We start from the raw sequence: 20,149 nt of genomic DNA on the forward strand, positions 1-20,149 counted from the left end.
GCAAAACATGGAACTGCAGTAAAGCCTTAGCCTACAACATTACAGATAGCTTAGAAATTAAGCAGGATACCTCCCCTAACATGAAAAGAAAACCCATTGTACCCAATTTCAGGATAACCCGAAACTTTCTGGAGCTCTGTAAACAGTCTGCTTAACTCTGGCAGAAGCAGCCAGCGAAAAGTGCTAGTCTGTCCATCTAAGGGAACCATACAGACTCTATTTAACCATCATTTTATCCCAGCAGTAACATTCTTACTAAAAAAAAAATGTTGACTGTTCCACACTTAATGCCCCATCTCATAGTAATAACCACAAGGCTACTTTTTCTTTCAAACCAGTATCCACTTACACCATCAAAAAAACACCCTTGCAACCTAAAACAAACTACTTTAGCACTAGATCAAATACCCACAGAATTTCTAAAGATTGGGGCCGATGCTATAGCTTACACAATCTACACACTGTTAAATTACTGTATCACAGAACTACATTCCAGAATTATGGTAAAAATCCTTTATTATACCTGTGCACAAGGGTGTACCAGAGTCTGAACTCTCAAACTATTAGCGTATAGCAATACAGTCACCAGTATTAATGCTAGAAGAATGCATCCATGCACAACTCTTAAAATCTGTTACTGATGAGGTTTTTTTTTCTCCAAGTCAGCATGGTTTCTGACCAAACCACAGCAATACCCTTGCTTTACTGAGCTTCACCAATGTAATAAACCAAAATAGCAATAAGGGCAATCTTGTTTCTATTACTTGCTTCTACTCAAGATATTCAGTACTGTCGTTATCAAAAATGTCTACTTAAACTTGTCTGTCTGAGTCTAACTCAAACTTTGCTACATTGGTTCCACAGGTAGTTATCCATCAGACAGCAATCCTTTAAATGGTAATATGACTTTTACTCCTCCTCACCTATTTTGGTTGGTGTCCCTCAAGGACCCATACTCGGACAACTGCTATTAAATTTATTCATAAGTGATATGCATACTTCCATTTTCACCTTCGTCATGTGGTAAGGTAATGACTTCACTTTTGTCTATTCAGACAAAACCCTATTTTACCCGTCAAACAACTGAACAACCAAAACCAGCTCTTCTCTGTAATTTCAATGGGCGAGACCCAAATTGAACTCTATCACAGCTGTTAGGAGTCATCGTAGAAGAAAGTTTCATCATTGAGGAATATTTCACCATCCTATCCTGCAGTTAACATGAAAACACTCCAGAAACTTTGTTCCCTGTAGAGAATAAAACCTTTCCTCTCAGACATCACTAGGAAACAAATTGCAGCAGGATACTTTATTCCAGCCTTGCTTTACCTCGGCTGCATCCAGTGGGAAAAGCCTGAGCAATGCTACAGCACGATGGCTAAGTTTGCTGCAGATCTACCTTATAGAGTACACCACTGCATTGCAGTCATGCAGATAAAGTAGCTAAACCCCCCCCCAGTGCTTTAACTCAAACTAGTAATTATGCATAAAGTCATCCATTACCCACAAAAATGTGGAAAATGTACAGCTGTACTCCCCAAACAGAATGCTGCAAGCTACAGATAAAGTTCTACTCTCTATATCCAAATCTAACAACCTAGCTGGTGATTCCCCGTACTGAACTGCATAGTTAAAACTAGAGTAGCATCCTATAGCTTTTAAGACAAATTTATAACCATATTCAAAAAGTATCTAGTAAATACATGACTTTGTACATGGGTACCTCCAGCATAAAACTATCGAAACATACCATTATATCCTTCAGAGATTCATCTGTTCTAACTGCCAAGGACAATCATTCATGTTTCTCTCTGAGATGCATCTTTTTAATTCTCACATCCCTTAACCTATGTCTAACTTATTCTCACCTCTGTGTCCTTATCTTTCTCCAGGCTGAACACCATCAGCAACACCAATTTATCCTTTCAAAGACCCATCTCTTCCTCTCTAACTTCTAGGTCAACCACTTAATATTGTAATGGAGCCTATAATCAGGGACTTAACAAAAATATGGGCACAGTATTATCTTACCAAATGTTATATTAATACATACTATAGTAATTATACTTCCTTTTCCCCTTTATGTTTTTACACTAATTAACCATGTATACTGTGTAATTCCTAATGTTCTCTTCTGTACTTTGTTGCTTTTCAGTATTTTATGTATTTGTTTTTATAATTGGCATAAAACTGTTTGAGTGGCTCTTTAACGTGTGACACAAGTATGAGCAACACCATTCTTTGGTGTGTCCCAGATATCTGGGCTTTACCAGGTCACTATTCGCAGACTTCAGGACAGTTTGTGCTTTGATTTGACGTAGCAGGCCCTTGCCACCCAAACCATTAAGCCAGATTGACTTTCGTGCTTATTTTGGCCCTTCTAGGTGGGTCTTTTTTTCTGCATGACAAGTCTACTCAAGATGAAAGTTTTGATGGGGAATCTCCAAGCCCAAATTTTGCCGTCCCAACTGCTGCCTTCAACTTCTGCAAAAGGCTGATGTTGTCAAGCCTCCTTACCCACCCTCAGGAAGCACTTCACTACTGTTTCCCTAGAGTATTCACCAAGGAAGTCTAACTTCACCCTGATGTTCTTTGTGTTTCACTGTAGCAGTCATCACCTGTGGGTTATCCCTGCTGTGGTACTCCTCGGCCAGCCCGAATACCAGAGTCAGTGTTTTTCTGCATCGGCTGCTGTCGCTTGCTGTCTGACGTTCAGGTCGTCAATGCTGTAAAGGAGGGCAGCCAATGCCATTACACCAGTCTTTCATGCTGTGGAGCCCATAGCAGAAACAGTTTGCAAGTGTGCTGGTTGGTCGCTACCAGTGTTTGAATTACAGCTGAAAACATCTAAAGCTAAGTATCCAGTTGGGATCCTTTTTTCTTGCACTAACCGATGTCCGAAAAAGTTAACAATTAGTCACACCTGTGGAAAGCAAATTACCACACCGAGATTTCCATTTGTACTGCGTCACTTGTTTAGGCCCAGACCACGTCTCCCCATTGCCAGTTCTGTGTCCTCTTTAACGCCAGAAACATTCATCGTAGAACTCTTATTGTAGCTGAAATGGCGTCTGTCAGCAAACAATCCTTAGACATTCCGAAAAAATGTAAGGATAGAGACAAACCACACAAGGCTAAGCCCTCCGACAACTCTACCGCTAAGCAGGTCGTCAGTTCTCCAGAATTCAGTGACATGCCTTCACAGCCCCTGATGCCCGATTCAGTATCTTTGCAGGCCTTTCCTGAGACCCTTTTGAAGTCTGGTATGCCGCAGAACTCCTCTTCATCTTCCGAGTCTTTGGTTGTTTCTGCCTCTGTTGGGTCTGGGGCCGCGAAGCAGGCACCGGCTTCCGAGGAGGTCATTAGCACTACCAAATCTAGACAAATGACGTCTTCTCCTCTGATTACTGTTTCTCTCAGACTGATGGATACTCTTAGGCCAAGAGGCAAGGCCACTCCTAGAAAAACTACCTCTAGCCACCATTTTACTCCTGCTCCACCACCCTAAGCTTAAATGCTTAAAATGGAGGGTCTTATCACCCTTATCAAGGGGTAGTCAGTCCACAACTTCTAAAAGGAAGAGACCTTTCTCCTGAAATACTGACAGAACAGGATTCTGAGGAGTCTGATTATTCATTTTTTTAAAGAGGAACATCTACTTCTGACTGCTTATGAGGATTCATATGCAGAGGAATCCATTCATTCTGCCTCCCCACCAGAAGATCCTTCCTTTGGGGAAGCCCTTCACACCCTTAGGGAGCATTTCCATTGGGAATCCAAGGACTTCCCTCAGTCTAAGTAAAGACTAAGAAAGTTTCTAGAGCTGCCCCAGCACAGACCCTTGGCCATCCCTCCTATCCTTGGAGGTTGTTGATGTCTTTCATAAATCCAGCTCATCTCTTGGCGCTCTCCCACCTGCTCACAGAAAACCTGACAGGTATTATAGAGAACAAATTCTCACAAATACCTGTACAGAAATCTGCTGCAGACCTGGAGGTCATTACACAGGAACCTAAAGGAGCTAAGGCTAGTTCTAGAAAGAACCCTATTCCTTCTGACAAGGATTCCAGAGCTCTGGACAGATTGGGATGAAAAGGTATACACCTCTGTAACCTTAGCTATCCGAGCACTCAACTGTCAGTTCCACATGTTAAAATTTCAACAACACACATTGAATCTATTAAAACAAACGATTTCTACCTTTCCTGACTGTGCCAATTTGAAAGTTAGCAGATTTACTGCACTCTGCTTGTCAAGTGGCTAAACACTCTTTACACTGTGGATATGATACCCCAGAAGCTGCAGGGCAGCAGTGTCAGGGTCTGTCATTAGGAGACATGCATGGTTGAAGGAACAACCTCTCCCTGATCATGTCAAATCTACGTTACTTGATGCACCTTTGGATAAGGACTGCTTGTTTGGAGTAAAAGCAGAAGAGGTGCGTAAAAAAGGTGGAAAACAAAGCAAAATCTGTGCAGACAGTAAAAGATTTCCTTCAGGTACAACCTCCTAGGTTCAGCAGGAATTTTCCCTCCAAACACTGGCCCTTTCCTGCACCTAACAGACAGGGGCAAGGTAAGCCCTGCAGGGACAGACCACCCAGACTCCTAAACCAGTGTCAGCAGAGAACCAAACGGTGGACCACTTCCACTCCAAAGGCAGAAAGTTCTACGTCATGCCTCTAGGGTAAAAATCCCTCAATGACTCCCTCTCCCCCTTCTGTACTCTTTTTTTTTTTTACTCACTGACTACTAGGAGGAAGGCGCTCCCTCTGCTTAAAAATTGGCTTTCCGCAACCAAGAACCATTGGGTCTTAAAGATAATTTTTCAGGGATACAAATTCTTCTTCTACTAACTCCCAATTCCAAGAGGGTACCCTTACCTCAATATCACTGGGCAGAGGCACTGAAACATGTCCAAGCTCACTTATCTCCAGGGCAGTAGAACCAGTCCCCTCAGATAAATCAGGCAAAGGCTCTTATTTCACACTATTCCTTGCCCCTAAGATAGAGGGCGCTTGACACCCCTCCATGGCTTTATCCATTCTGAACACCATCCTGGCGGTCACCAGATTCAAAATGCTAAATTTGCAGCATCTGCTGCCTATGCTGACAAAAAATGCATGGTTAGTTACCGTACCTCTACAGGATGCCTTAGCCCCCGGGCATAGCCTTTGGCTGACAGAAAAGCATACAGATTTACCCTTATCTGGATGACTGCCTCATTCAGGCAGATGGCAAAGAATAGCTCCCCAAGGACTCCCCCTCTTGTCAAAACCCTCCTACCCCCTCAGGATACACCATCAACTAGAAAAAATAAGACCAAAACACCCTCCAGGAAGATCATTTTCTTGGGAGCACTGCTTCACACAGCAGCCAAAATGGCCTTCCTATCGCCAGAAAAGCAGAGATTCCTGCATCTCTATTTCACCCAGCTGGTTTCCAGAAGTCACCTCATGGCGAGGAAGTCCCCGTAAGCCTTGAAGTACATGGCATCTTGCATCCTTCTAATTCCTCTGGCCAGGCTCGCATGTGAAAATTTCAGTGGTACCTAAAGAACCTTTGGAGTCAGCACGCTCTATCTCCATAGACCTCTCAACCTCTGAGCCCCTGTATAGGGGCCGAGTTTCTCTGATGTGCAGGGGCCTCTGCCCAGAACAAGGGTCTTTCCTTCAACCTCTGCCCAACTGGGCAGACCATTACCACTGACGCCTCAGACATAGCTTGGGATGCTCACCTAGAAGACAGGTGCACCCAAGGTCTTGATTGCAGTACAAAAGGGTCTGACATCTTTCAAACCCCATCTCAACCAGGGGTTCTCTTTATCAAAACAGACACCACAGTAATGTGGTACATCAGCTAACAGGGAGGGACCCTATCTTATCCTCTGCAGGCTGGCAGCTTCTTCCATGGAACTACACCTGATAGCCCAGTACTCACCAGGGATCAACCGCACGCTGGCAGACCACTTAAGCAGAAACTTCCTGGACCCCCACGAATGGCAGCTATACAGAAAAATCCTTTCACAAATCACCCGGGAGTGGGGTCTCCAGTGTTGGATCTCTTTGCTTTACATCCCAGCCAGCAGCTGAAAAGATTCTGTACCAGGGAGTTTTCACCACCTTGCATGGAAGGTGGATGCCTTGACCTCCACCTGGAACGCTCTTTGTGTACACTTTCCCTCCTGTACCTCTTATCCCCAAGGTACTGGTCAGATTGAGAGGAGAGGCCAAAGGCCATCCTCATTGCTCCAGATTGGCCCAGGCAACATTGGTACCCTTTACTGAGCAGCCTGAGCTTACAGACTTCCAAACTGGTCCTAGACATCATCACAGAGGCCAGATGGCCCAGCACCAGAAAATCATACGCAGGAAAATGGAAAAGATTCTGCTCCTGGAGCCAGTCCAGAGGGGGCTATACCTCACAACCTTCCATCCCTCTTATCCTGGACTACCTAGCGGAGCTACTTAATAGTGGCCTCTCCTTCTCCTCTATTTAAATCCACACCTCAGCCATTTCAGTTTATTTCGATACAGAACAGCCCCTGTTCTCCCACCTTTTGATTAAACAATTCTTCAGAGGGCCTTCTAATATCGGACCTGCCAGAAGGCCACACACTCCAGCTTGGACCTGAATTACATTTTGGGAAAAACTAACTTTACCACCCTTCGAACTTTCTGCTTCAGCAGAACTAAGATACCTGTCCTGGAAGACTGCTTTTCTTTTAGCTATCACCTCAGCCAGAAGGGGTTCACATCATCAGGCACTGATGGCCATTGAGCCTTTCATCTTCTTCCATGCAGACAGGGTCTCCCTGAGGACTAATCCCATCTTTATGCCCAAGGTGTTATCTAAAGCAACTCTCTACTAGGCCATACATCTACCCACCTTCTTTCCTCACCCTCAAAACAAGGGAGAAAGAATTCTGCACTCACTAGACATGCACAGACAGCTCAGATACTATCTGGACAGTACTAAATCCTTCAGGAAAACAGACCCAACTCCTTGTCAGCTTTGCTCCAGGGGCAGAGGGAAAGCCCATTTCCAAGCAAACCTTTTCCAAATGGATCTCACACACTATCCATTTCTGCTACACTCTGCATGGGACCCCCCCCCCCCAAGTCCATTTGAACCCTTTCCACTAGGGCAGCCTACACTTCCACAGCATTCCTCAGAGGAGTTTCCACCAGGGACATCCTGGAAGCTGCCACCTGGACTTCTGTCCATACCATTACCAAGCTTTACCACCTACCTCTGTTCTCTAAGGCTAGGGCAGAGTTTGCCTCTGCAGTTCTGCAGGGCATGCTGACCCATTCCTAGGTCTGTTACTCATTCAACCACCCCTCTCGTCAGCTTTGGGAATCCTCCCACAGGTGATGACTGCAACAGTGAAACACGAAGAACATGGTACAGTTGTGTACACTTACCATAAATGTAGATGTTAGAGTGTATTCACTGTTGCAGTCCTGGTGTCCCACCCTCCTTTCCCCTTATATCTTCTTTCTTTGGGGAGACATAAGTTTCTAATGGTGGCTTTTAGCCACCAGGACCACTTTACCATGTTTACTTGGGCCTGTGACTGGTTAGGGCAAGAAAAACTGATGTAATGACGTTGGCTGCCTTCCTTTATAGCACTGACGACCTGACATCAGACAGCAAGCGGCAGCAGCTGACGCAGAAAAACATTGACTGTGGTATTTGGGCCGGTCGAGGGCTACCATAGCAGGGATATGTGATGACTGCAACAGTGAATACACTCTAACATCTACATTTATGGTAAGTGTACATAACTGTACTTTGCCAGTGCCCGCACTTTTCCCTTCTCCCCATCCAAGATTAGCACACCTGTCGTCCCTTGTGAGCACCTCAGACACCCATGTTACTAAGCAAACATGGGTCACCAGTGGCATAGCCAGGCCTTTATCCCTCTGTGCCATGGTGCTGACTCTGTCCCAGATGCTGTTGGCGTAATATGATAAGTCATCCATGTGAAGGATGTCTTCTGTAAGTGGTCATCTTTGAGGACTTTATGCTTCCATAGGGCACAGGAGATTTGTCCTTGCATTTCATTGAACGTTTTCCCTGTAGAGTCTACGTTGTTTGCAGTAGATTTCAGAGTTACAGATCCTCAAGTTCAAGAAATACTTTTTTAATTTCTGTATTTTATTTTGGACATTCCTTGATAAAATGCTGAGTCATGTGAAGTTTTGTTGGAATTCAAAACACTAACTTGTCTCGGTGCTTGGCCTCTTGTCATACTGATTGTCCATTGACTTCAAGTAATTTTCACACTCGAAGACTGCATCAGTTATTCATCTTGCTTGCCTTCAAAGTTGCGGAAGCTCATTTTGCAAGTAGCTACTGACCAATCTGAGAATCAATTGTATTGTATTCTGCTACTTCAGATGTGAAAATACTCCATTTTTTGCTTCTTAGTGGTTTGAGATCTGTCTTCTTGGTCTAGAACTGATTTGTTCAAGACAATTTTGGCAAGACCACATGGGCAGTAGATACATACCAAGCTTTGGTGATTTCAGCATTAGTTATTCAGAGGTACAGAGGAGTCTGTTGCATTAGAATGAGGAGGTATGCTTCCTTGGAAAAAAATAACCATTTTATTGCCCGTTTAGTTGCTCCCTGTTAGCCGAATGGCCTTTGCAAGCTTGCCTTTGATGGAGTGGTCTGTGCCTGTTTTGTGAGGGATTTACTTCAAGGGGAACAGTGCTGCTTGTGGAGTTAAGTTACATGAGTGAATGGCATCCCCTGTATTGTGTGTATTGTACATAACGCTTCTTGATGTCTAGTTAGAATGTATGTAGCTTGGCTGTGTGTAGTTGGCAATTTGCTGGATCACTGGAACCTTCTTATCCACAAAAAGCTCAATTTTAATTTAAGAGTGAAACACCCAATGTCTTGTGAAGAACACAAGGGCCCAAAAACCTTAATCAAAAGAATAAACTGGGCATCGAGGAGGGCATTGGGCTCAAAAACCTTAAAAGGTTAAACTGGTCATTGTTGAGAAGGACATTACTTTAGGCCCATGGATTTTCAGGCTTTCATTCCTGACAGAAAACATCAGCAGTAATGTTTTGCCTCTCCTATTTTTAGTGTTATTTTTACCCATTCCCAGTGTATGTTAATTGTTTGCAGTAGCAGAATATGGGGAAGTTGCACACATTTTTCCTAAACAGGGCATTTGGGTTTACATTATTTGAGCAGCTTCGGTCTATGCAGAGTGCTAGGTTTCTTTTGAAGTGATATACTTTGTTGCAGTCTCATCGCAGGTACCTGCTACAGTGTGCTTCTCCTTGGGGAAGGCTTCTTTTGCATTAAATTATTTAGTAACTATATTATCTCAGCACAGCTGACTTAAGCTGCTTGTTTTGCTGTGTCAAATTAAAGCTAGAGGGTGTCAGAATGCCTCACGACTCATATGCTTCTGTGAATTGGAAGGCATCAGTAAGTTATAAATGACAGCAGTGGATCTGTCTGGGATTGTCGGAGACTAATCTTTGACCAAGTCTTCTTTTAACCATCACCCTCGATTCAGACAGCCTGAGTAAGGGGTCTACCAGGGACAAACACAGCTGAGAAGGAGAGGAAGTGGGTAGCCTTAGAGGGCCATTTATGGGCAGTCATTTGTAACATTTTTTGTCCCTCCTAGCAGCATTGTATTTGTAGGAGTTCTGTTTCCTGAAAGCTTTGCTAACTTGTTTAACAGTGTATATTTGACAGCATCTACATCATTATTTTTAAGCCTTATGTCATTTGCATTTTTGTTCACAGGGTATGGCATGTGTCGGCCGCACCAAAGAATGCACCATTGTTCCTTCAAACCACTATGGACCCATACCAGGCATTCCTGTTGGCACCACTTGGAAATTTAGAGTACAGGTATGCAAGTGGAAATATGCTACATATAATAGGATTGTCAGTAGCAATTTACTTCTTGTTTGTATATTAAATATGCGTGTTTTATGCTAATTTATGTAGCTTCCACATATTCTTTGAGGGTGGTGGCTGCATTTGTAGTCATGTCTGTGACATCAGATACCAAGAATGGAAAACTCCTGAGTTGTCCACACTTCTACTGAAGGAGGAAGGGAGGATATTGCTGTTATTTTGAAAGCAGGCAGTACGCACCGCTTAATAATTTTGATGCAAGAATTTCTTGGAGGTGGCTACATTCAGGTTTGCCGTCTCTATTCCTGGTGCTGCTTCAGATGTTGGAAGTGAGAGCAGCCAGTAACTTCTGCTCAAGAATCTTCAGATATTCAAACTGTATTCTTAGGGGCTTTTGTAAGAGATGCTAGCTGTTCCTTGCTGTCCTCACGTCCATATCTGGAAGTGCATACACAGCTGAGTTTGTTCCCCAGTCACATAAGTTAGAGTAATGACAACAGCTTTGTCATGATGTCATGCAAGAGTGATCACTGCTGAGCTGTGTCCTTCTGTCTCCCTTTTTCTGCATTAGGTTGTGAGAAGGGTCCGGCTTGTAGTAGTAAGAGAGATGGTGGTGGCAGCATGGGGAGGTGGGGTGCGTGTAAATACCTGGTTTTGCATTTAACTTCTCTAAGTAATGTAAATACATTTTGCCGTTTTACTTGTCTGAGTAACGTTGTTTGCTAGTATTTTAAACTGTCTTACTAACTAGAAACATGAAACACCAAACTACCACACATTATCCACAGTGGCTTTAAACAGAAACTAAAAACGAAGCATCCGAGCCAGAAAAAATTAGTCTAAGATGCAGGAAGTAATCAATTTAATAGTTAAAATGTAAATAAAACTCTGGTTAAGTGCTTTAACATTGAACCTCTTGTTACAAATACTTTCTCTTTTAAAAGAAGTCACATGACATAAATCAGGTGACACTTAGTGATTGCCCTTTAAAACCTTTTAAAGGTGCAAATCTTAAATGTAAAAAAATGCAGCTGATTTAAATACATTAAAAGACAGTCTTTCTACTTAAAATAAAAAAAAAAATAATGCAACTTAAAAGCTTGCATTTTGCTAAAAATGTAAAAAAAAAAAAAAATTAGGATAGTTCATAGGACTTTGTATGTTAAGCTGTATATTTAAAAGTGTGTGAAAAGTGTATTGGTAAACTAGATTTTAGCAGGTGTCATTATACATGGGTTACAACTTTGCAACTCTTTAGCTAAGAGTGCTGGTAACTGAAAGTTGTTCATTTAACCCTGGTGGTTTAGTTGCATTTAAGAGCAGATGATCTTCGTGTTTAATTGTTGCAGTCATCACCTGTGGGGTATCCCTGCTGTGGTAGCCCTCGGTCGGCCCGGATACCAGATTCGGTGTTTTTCTGCATCAGCTGCTGTCGCTTGTAGACTGACGTCAGATTGCCAGTGCTATAAAGCAAGGCAGCTGACGCCATTACATCAGCCCATAGCAGAAGCAGTTTGCAAGCGTGACGGTCAGTCCCTACAAGAGCTCTGATTACAGCTGAAAATGTCTGTCTAAAGCTAAGTAACCCGTTGGGGATCCTTTTTTCTTGCACTAACCGATGTCCGAAAAAGTTAACAATTGTCTCGCCTGTGGAAAGCAGATCCCACACCGAGACTTCATTCATAATGCATCACTTGTTTAGGCCCAGACCATGACGTACCCCTTTGCCGGTTCTGTGCCGTCTTTAACACAAGAACCATTCGCCGTAGAGCTCTTATTGTAGACAGATATTTTCATCCTCTGTCTTCACAAATGGTGTCAGTCAGCCAACAATTCGTAGACATTCCAAAAAAAGGTAGAGACAGACCACACACGGCTAAGCCTTCCGACGACTCTACTGCTAAGCAGGTCGTCAGCTCTCCTGAATTCAGTGAGCAACTTTCGCAGCCCCTGATGCTTGGTACAGTATCTACGCTGGCCTGTACCGAGACCCTTTTGGAGTCTGGTATGCTGCAGAAATCTTCATCTTCCAAGTCTTTGCTTGTCTCTGCCTCAGTTGAGTCCGGAGCCGCAACACAGGCACCAGCTTCCAAGGAGACATATCACACTACCGATTCTAGACAGCTGACGTCTTCTCATCCAGCTACCATTTCTCTCAGACCGATGGATACCCTTAGGCCTAGAAGCCAGGCCACTCCTAGAAACTCTACCTCTAGCCGCAATCTTACTCCTGCTCCACCACCTCAAGCCCAAATGCTTAAGATGATGGAGGATGTTATCACCCTTATCAGAGGCAGTCAGGCCGCAACTTCTAAAAGGAAAAGACACCCTTCTCCTGAACTAATGACAGAGCAAGATTCTGAGGAATCTGATTATTCAGATTCCTCCCTCTGATCCCCTGTATAAGGGCCGGGATGTTCTTCGCGTTTCACTGTTGCAGTCATTACACTTTGGTTATCCTGCTGGCAGGCTACCCTCAGTCAGCCTGAATTCCAAAGTTTAGGTCCGGCGTCGGTTGCTGTCGCCTCTTCCCTGACGTCAGTGCGCCAGGGGTATAAGATGCAGCCGATGCCATTTTCTTCAGTCTTTCTTGCCGTGCGGTGCCCGAAGCATAAGCAGTTTGCAAGTGCCGGTCGGCCGACTCCTGAGATTTTCGTGTTCGAATTTCAGATCCGAAGTCTTCATTAAAAGCTAAGTACCCCGTTGGGGAAACTTTTTTCTTGCTCCAGACCGATATCAGAAAAAGTTAATAATTGTATTTCTTGTGGGAAGTAAATACCTCATAAGGACTTTCATTCTTACTGTATTCCTTACCTAGGCCCTGACCACTATGTTGCTAGTTGTCAGTTTTGTGCTAGATTTAATCAATGCACTATTAAGCGTCAGTACGATTTTGCATTACACTATTTTGGCAGAAGATTTAATTATACGATGTCGTCGGATAGCCATCCGACTACCGGAATTCGCAAGAAACGCAAAGAAAAGGACAGGAATCCGAGGTTCAAAATCGACAGAGACTTCTTCTAAGCCAGTTGCCGGTTCGCCGGTTCTCAGTGAGGCGCCTTCGGAGCCCCTGCCGCCCGCTACTTTAAACCCGCAGGCCGCTACCGACTCCCACGTGGAGTTGCCTAAGCCGCTGGAAGCTCAAGGTATTGGACCTTTGGAGACTATTCCCTCAGATGGGTCCAGAGCCGATGAGCAGGCATCGGCTTCGAGGGTGTTTTCAGAAAAACTCAATTATACATTAAAATGACTTCAGCTTCAAAGGCAAAGACTAAAGCACACTTAAAGACAAAGAAACAAGTACAACAGCCTCATGGACAGGCCTCCATGCCCAAAAAACAGATGCTCAAAATGGCCGAAGACTTAATTACTTTGATCAGGGGTTCCCATCCCCCACCTGATAAAAGGCCTAGGCAAGAGACAGGATATGAATCTTCAGATCAGGTTTCCATTTCATCTGATTCCTCTTCTGAACAGGAATACTCTCTTCCTCCCTATGAGGATTCTGATGCTGAAGAATCTATCCCTTCAGCCTCTCCTCCTGAGGATTACTCTTTTGGGGAAACCTTGCATACCATAAGGGAGCATTTCCACTGGGAGAGCCAAGATTTTTCAGAATCTAAGAAAAGACTCAGAGACTTCCTTTTACTACCACAACACAGGCTCCTAGCTATTTCACCTGTGCTAGACATTGTTGATGTATTTTCAGAGTCCAGTCTGACCCCTGACTCCTTATCTCCAGCTCCTGTTACGCCGGATAGGTACTACAGGGTTCCTGACTCTCGTAAATTCCTTTTCAAAAACCCTGCTGCTGACCCAGAAACTCTCCGAGTCCCAGAGGGGTCAAGGCTTCCACTGCAAGAAACCCTGCCCCCTCTGACAGAGATTCTAGGGCATTGGATAGATGGGGAAAAAAGATTTACACTTCCGTTACCTTGGCTATACGGGCTTTAAATTGTCATTTTCATATGCTCAAATATCAGCAGTATATTATGTCACTGCTTAAACAGAAAATGTTGACAAATTCTGAATGTGCAGAAAACAAAGAAATGCAGGATTTATTGCATGCAGCTGAACAAGTTGGAAAGCATACTTTGCAATCTGGTTTTGATTCTTTGGAGGCCTCCTGCAGAGCCGCTGTTACGGGTTCTGTCATCAGGAGGCATGCTTGGTTAAAGGAACAAAGTCTGCCTGATCATGTCAAAGCAAAATTATTAGATGCTCCATTACAGCATGATACTTTGTTTGGTGTTAAAGCAGAAGAGGTGTTAAAGAAAATGGAGGACAAAGCTAAATCTATGCAAACGGTTAAGGATTTCTTTTTTTTTTAAAACAAGTTTATTATTTTTAACATACAAAATAAATATCATAACAATCTTATACAAGCAGTTAAAATATAAATGGTTATAACATTTGATAAAACAACCAAAGTATTTACAGAGCCATCCACTACAAATCAAATCAATTAAACTGTAACATCTTACTAATGAAACTAAGACTTTTTTAACAGATTTTGTAAAGTATCCCATATATTATAGTAAGACGTTTTTCTAATGGTTCTTGACTTTATTGTCATTAGTTCCATATGACGCACTTCAGTCATAACATTTTTAAATTCATTAAATGAAGGAGGAGTATCTGAAATCCAATTTCTGGTTATTTTTTTAGCCACTGCTAGAATAGACCATAATAAGGGAAGTTTAACTTTTTTAACACTTTTAGGAACAGGGGTGTTAAATGATATAAGTGATTTAGAGACTATGAAATTATCTGTGAAAAGAGCCTGCAAAAAATCATTGATTAACATCCAATATTCCTTCAATTTTATACAGTCATAAAACATATGTGCCCAATCAGCATTTATTTCTACATTACATCTCTTACATATGTTGTCTTTATTGTTTATTTTATTCATCATTAAAGGTGTATAGAAAGATCTATGTAATTTCCAGGTAAAAAGTCTCCAATTAATGGAAGAAGTAGTTTTATAAGCAGATTCCAATATATATTGTTTATCTTGTTGTTTTGGTGATTCACCATTAATGGAAATGAAATAATTCCAGTAATTATCTGAACTATAATAGGTTTCATCTCTAATAATTTTATGTATGTGTGAGAGCTTACCTTTATCAGAAACCCTATGTTGTAAATTTAATATCAAGTAGTCAATCAGAATTGGGACAGATTCTTTAACTGTTAAAGACATTAAATCAAGTTTATTAATAAGATGTCTAAAAGTCTGAATCTCTAACCAACATGTTTCTCAAAAATCAAATTCTTGCTTTAAGAAGTCTAAATTTTTTGCTTTATTGTCAGACAGCAACTGATACCAATACTTTAAATCATTCTCTGTGACTAGAAGAATTCTTTCAGAGGTGGATGATAAAAGAATACCTTGTGTATACATTATAGGGAATAAGATAAAATTCCATTCCTTATATTTAGGATGCATAAATATAAAATTATGATATCTAATAATAATATTTAATGGGTAACTAGCTATATATTTTGGTGTAATAGATGAGGTACAAAATTCTTTTAGTAACCATAACATGGGATTGTTTACAATAGTATTTTTGTGTATTAATGATATTTTCGTGAAGTGAATGCTAATTAGTTCCCAATATTCCTTCCATTTTGCAACATATGACTGATCTATTAGCAAAGTAATAACTTTTATAATAGAAGAGATAGCATATAAATTAAAGTCTGGAAATGATATGCCCCCTTGAGACCAACTATTAGTATGTTTCTTTAATGCAATCCTAGGTCTATTAGGTGCCCATAAGAAATTTAACATTTATGAATTCAATTTCTTAATAATTATTTTTGTAGGTGGGAGTATTATTGATTGTATTATGTATTCTTCGGGAATATTATCATTTTAATAATTGTGAGTCTTTCTTCCATGGTAAAAAACATATTGTTCCAGCTATTGAAATGATTTTGTATATTATGAAGACAGTTACGATTATTATGTATAATGGATTTAATATCTTTAGTTAATATTATGCCTAAATAAGTTATTTGACCTGAATTGGGTATGTATTTGAAAAAATCATTAGTGAGAACATTTTTCCCTGTGTATATTGGTAATATTTTAGTTTTTTCTTCATTAAATATCAAACCAGAAATATTCTTGAAATCTGTCATCTTATCAAATAATGACCGCATAGAAGAATTTGTTCCTGCTGATGTAATTAGAACATCATCTGCAAAAAGTTGGATTTTAGATATTGTATTTTCATCTATATCAAATCCTTCTATATCAATGCTGTTTCTAATCAAATTAGCCCAAGGCTCCATTATTAAAGTAAATAATAATGGTGAAAGTGCACACCCTTGTTTTGTACCTTTTAATATGGGTATTTTTTGTGAGACATATGTTCCTATCTTAATGTAAGCCAATGCTCCTTTATATAGATGTTCAATTAAATTCACAAATGCATCAGAGAAATTTGTACACTTCAATAAGATAAACAAGTAGTCCCAACTTACTGAGTCAACTTATATCAAGACTAATGAGTGTTAAGTCTTTCTTTTTTCTACGGTTAAGGATTTCTTTTAGGTTCATCCTCCAAGATTTAGCAGACACTGGCCTACAAAGAATTGGTCCTTTCCAGTGTCAGACAGACCACACAGGGGCAGATACAGACGCCCAAGAGGCAGATCCCAGCCCCAAGGTTCTTACAGGTCTAAACAATGGGGTGCTTCTACCTCCAAAAACGGAGAAGACAAATCACAGCCATACAGGAAACAGTCCCAATGACTTCCCCCTGCCTGCACCAAGCACTTATCTTCTGGCAGCACCTTTAGGGGGAAAACTAGCACTTTTTTCTCAAAACTGGCACATAATAACCCAGGACAAATAGGTCCTAGGCATAGTGTCACAAGGCTACAAGTTTCACTTCCATACCCTGCCAAGGACAAACGGTTGGCCAGACCTGCCAAAACATCAATGGGCAGAGGCACAAAAGCAAGTCTCATCGCTCATGGACATGAGGGCCATTCAACGAGTACCAGAGCAAGAGCAGGGACAAGGATTTTATTCAAGACTGTTTTTGGTACCAAGAAAGGACAAGACCTGGAGACCAATACTGGACCTATCTATTCTAAACACATATCTGGATATACCAAAATTAAAAATGTTGACTCTACAGCAACTTCTGCCTGTGCTGGGCAAGAAGGATGGGCTTGTGACTTTAGACCTGAAAGAGGCATACCTGCATGTCCCAATCAGACAAACATGCAGAAGATACCTCATATTCAAAGCTGGCTCAATGCACTGCCAATTCTCTGCACTGCCCTTTGGCTTATCTACTACACCCAGGGTCTTCACAAAGTGCCTGGCACCAGTAATTGCATTCTGAAGACAAAGAGGAATACAAATATATCCTTACTTGGACGACTGCCTCATTCAAGCAGAGAACAAGGACATTCTACTACAGCATCTGGCGTTTGTAAAGAGATTTCGAACAGGCCTAGGGTACACAGTCAACGAAAAGAAATCAAAACTAGTACCCTCTCAAGAGATAATATTCCTGGGTGCAAGCTTAAATACAACTGTCCAGATGGCTTATCTCACGCCAGACAAAGGCAACTGATGATCTATTTCAACCTGTTGGCAACAAAGACCCAGTTATCTGCAAGAAAAATTCTGCAGGCTTTGGGCTTCATGTCATCCTGCACTCTACTAATTCCATATGCGAGACTGCATATGAGGAAACTTCAATGGTACCTAAAAAGTGTTTGGACTCAACATTGCCACAGCCTGGAAAAAATAATTACCCTCATTCCCTGCCTGCTACAGGAGTTTCGTTAGTGGGCGAAGGTTTGTCACCAGAACAAGAGACAGCCATTCACTTTACCCCCAGCCAGGCAGACATTAACAACGGATGCATCAGATTATGCCTGGGGGGCCCACATGGCAGGAAGATGTATTCAAGGCACATGGTCTGCAAACCAAATGCATCTACATATTAATCAAAAAGAGATGCTAGCTGTTCAGAATGCCCTGACAGCCTTCAAGGACCTACGTCATCCGGGACAACTACTGATAAAGACAGACAACACCACGGTCATATGGTATATAAACAAGCAGGGAGACACTCATTCTTACACCCTTTGCAGACTAGCCATGACTTTGTGGGACACAGCATTGGCTTACCTAGTACATCTGCAGGCACAATTCCTGCCAGGAAAGATAAATACTCTGGCAGACGAACTAAGCAGAAACCTCATGGATCCCCAAGAGTGGAAATTGGATCCACAAGTCTTCAGCATGATAACAAGGAAATGAGGTTGCCCGGATATAGATCTATTTGCCTCTCCTCACAACTACCAAGTAAAAAGATTCTGCACAAGGAGTTATCACAGACAAGCATGGAAAGTGGAAGCCCCATCTTTCAGCTGGAAAAGCTTAGCAGTATATGCCTTTCCTCCACTGCCTCTCCTCCCCAAGGTATTCCTAAAGGTCAGACAAGAGAAGCCAAAGATGATGCTGATTGCCCCAGACTGGCCCCGCCAGCACTGGTACCCAATCCTAAGGAATTTGTCTCCATGCCCGGCTTGGACCTTGCCTCAAATATGTCATCTGCTATCCCAACAAAACAATCCGATCCTGCACAGCCAACTAAAGACCTTAAATCTGGCAGCATGGCGGATAATGTAGTAATACAAAACGTGCCTCTCACTAAAGCTTTAATGGATGTCATTTTGGAGGCCAGAAGGCCTAGTACCAGAAAATCTTATGCTGGAAAATGGAAGAGATTTTGTGCTTGGAACCAGGCACAAGGAATTGACACAGCTGCACCAAATAGTCCACAGATTTTGCAATACTTAACTGAGATGCTGGACAAAGGCCTATCCTTTTCATCAATTAAAATTCATGCCTCTGCCATTTCAGCTCATTACAATACATAACCACCAATTTTCTCTCATCTCTTTAGTTAAGGCAGTACCTCAGTGAAGCCAAAAACTTAAGGCCTCCAAGGAGATCACCAATACCTGCATGGGACCTCAGTTATGTTTTGGAAAAACTCACCCTGCCTCCTTTTGAGCCAGCCGCTGCAGATGATTTAAAGTTTTTATCTTGGAAAACAGCTCTGCTCCTAGCAATAACCTCTGCAAGATGAGTCTCAGAGCTACAGGCACTCATGGCTGTGGAATCTGTTATCATTTTTTATCCAGAGAGGGTTTCTCTGAGGACAAACCCGACATTTATTCCTAAGTTAGTGTCCATCGTGGCCCTTAACCAAACTATTCACTGCCTACTTTTTATCCAAACCCACAGAATAAGGGGTAGAGAATTCTGCATTCTTTAGACATACACAGATAGCTACGCGTCTACTTGAACAGAACCAAAGCTTTCAGAAAGACAGAGCAACTACTAGTGGCATATGCTGCAGGATCACAAGGAAAGTCTATCTCAAAGCAGACTATTTCAAAGTGGATAGGCCACTGCATTTGTTTCTGCTATTCACAACGTGGCAAGCCAGTGCCTAAGGGGCATTAGGCCACATTCAGCCAGAGCAGCAGCCACTTCAGCAGCCTTCCTCAGGGGAGTACCAACCAAAGACATTTTAGAGTCTGCTACCTGGAGTTCAGTGCACACCTTTACAAAGCACTATCATTTACCACTCTACTCTAAATCCAGGGCAGTGTTTGCCGCTGCAGTTCTGCAGGGCCTCATAGCTGCTCCTAATGCTATTTAGCTCCAGCCTCCCAACCTTAGCTTTGGGATTCAACCCAAGTGTAATGACTGCAACAGTGAAACACGAAGAACATAGTACAGTTGTGTACACTTACCATAAATGTAGATGTTCGAGTGTATGCACTGTTGTAGTTCAGGTTACCCACCCACCATCCCCCATATCTTTGCTGCAACTTGTCTGCTCTTCTCTAACCTATACAACCTATGTGGTGTATTTGCTTGTAGATGAAGGTGTTATATATTTTGGTGCATGCATATTTTATTGGCATATTTTTCAGCCTACCCTTTTGGGGGCACCTGACATCTGGGGCAAGAAAAATTGAAGAAAATGGTGTCGGTTGCATCTTTTATACCCCTGGCGCACTGATGTCAGGGAAGAGGCGACAGCAACCGACGCCGGACTTAGACTTTGGAATTCAGGCTGACTGAGGGTAGCCTGCCGGCAGGATAACCCAAGTGTAATGACTGCAACAGTGACTACACTCGAACATCTTCATTTGTGGTAAGTGTACACAACTATACTTTTCTCTGG

General features: G+C 42.2%; 1 protein-coding gene across 1 annotated transcript in view; it reads left to right on the top strand.

The window, feature by feature from the left end:
• Positions 1–20,149, top strand: part of UHRF2 (ubiquitin like with PHD and ring finger domains 2) — a gene marked incomplete in the record, with an annotated part of 1,200,358 nt that overhangs the window by 799,261 nt on the left and 380,948 nt on the right. Inside the window, 1 exon segment of the mRNA XM_044061084.1 lies at positions 9,786–9,893. Coding sequence (XP_043917019.1) covers positions 9,786–9,893 — 108 coding nt within the window.

Source organism: Protopterus annectens, chromosome 2.part0 (assembly GCF_019279795.1).
Source record: "Protopterus annectens isolate FY-2018-M chromosome 2.part0, PAN1.0, whole genome shotgun sequence".
Classification (NCBI taxonomy): Eukaryota; Metazoa; Chordata; order Ceratodontiformes; family Protopteridae; genus Protopterus; species Protopterus annectens.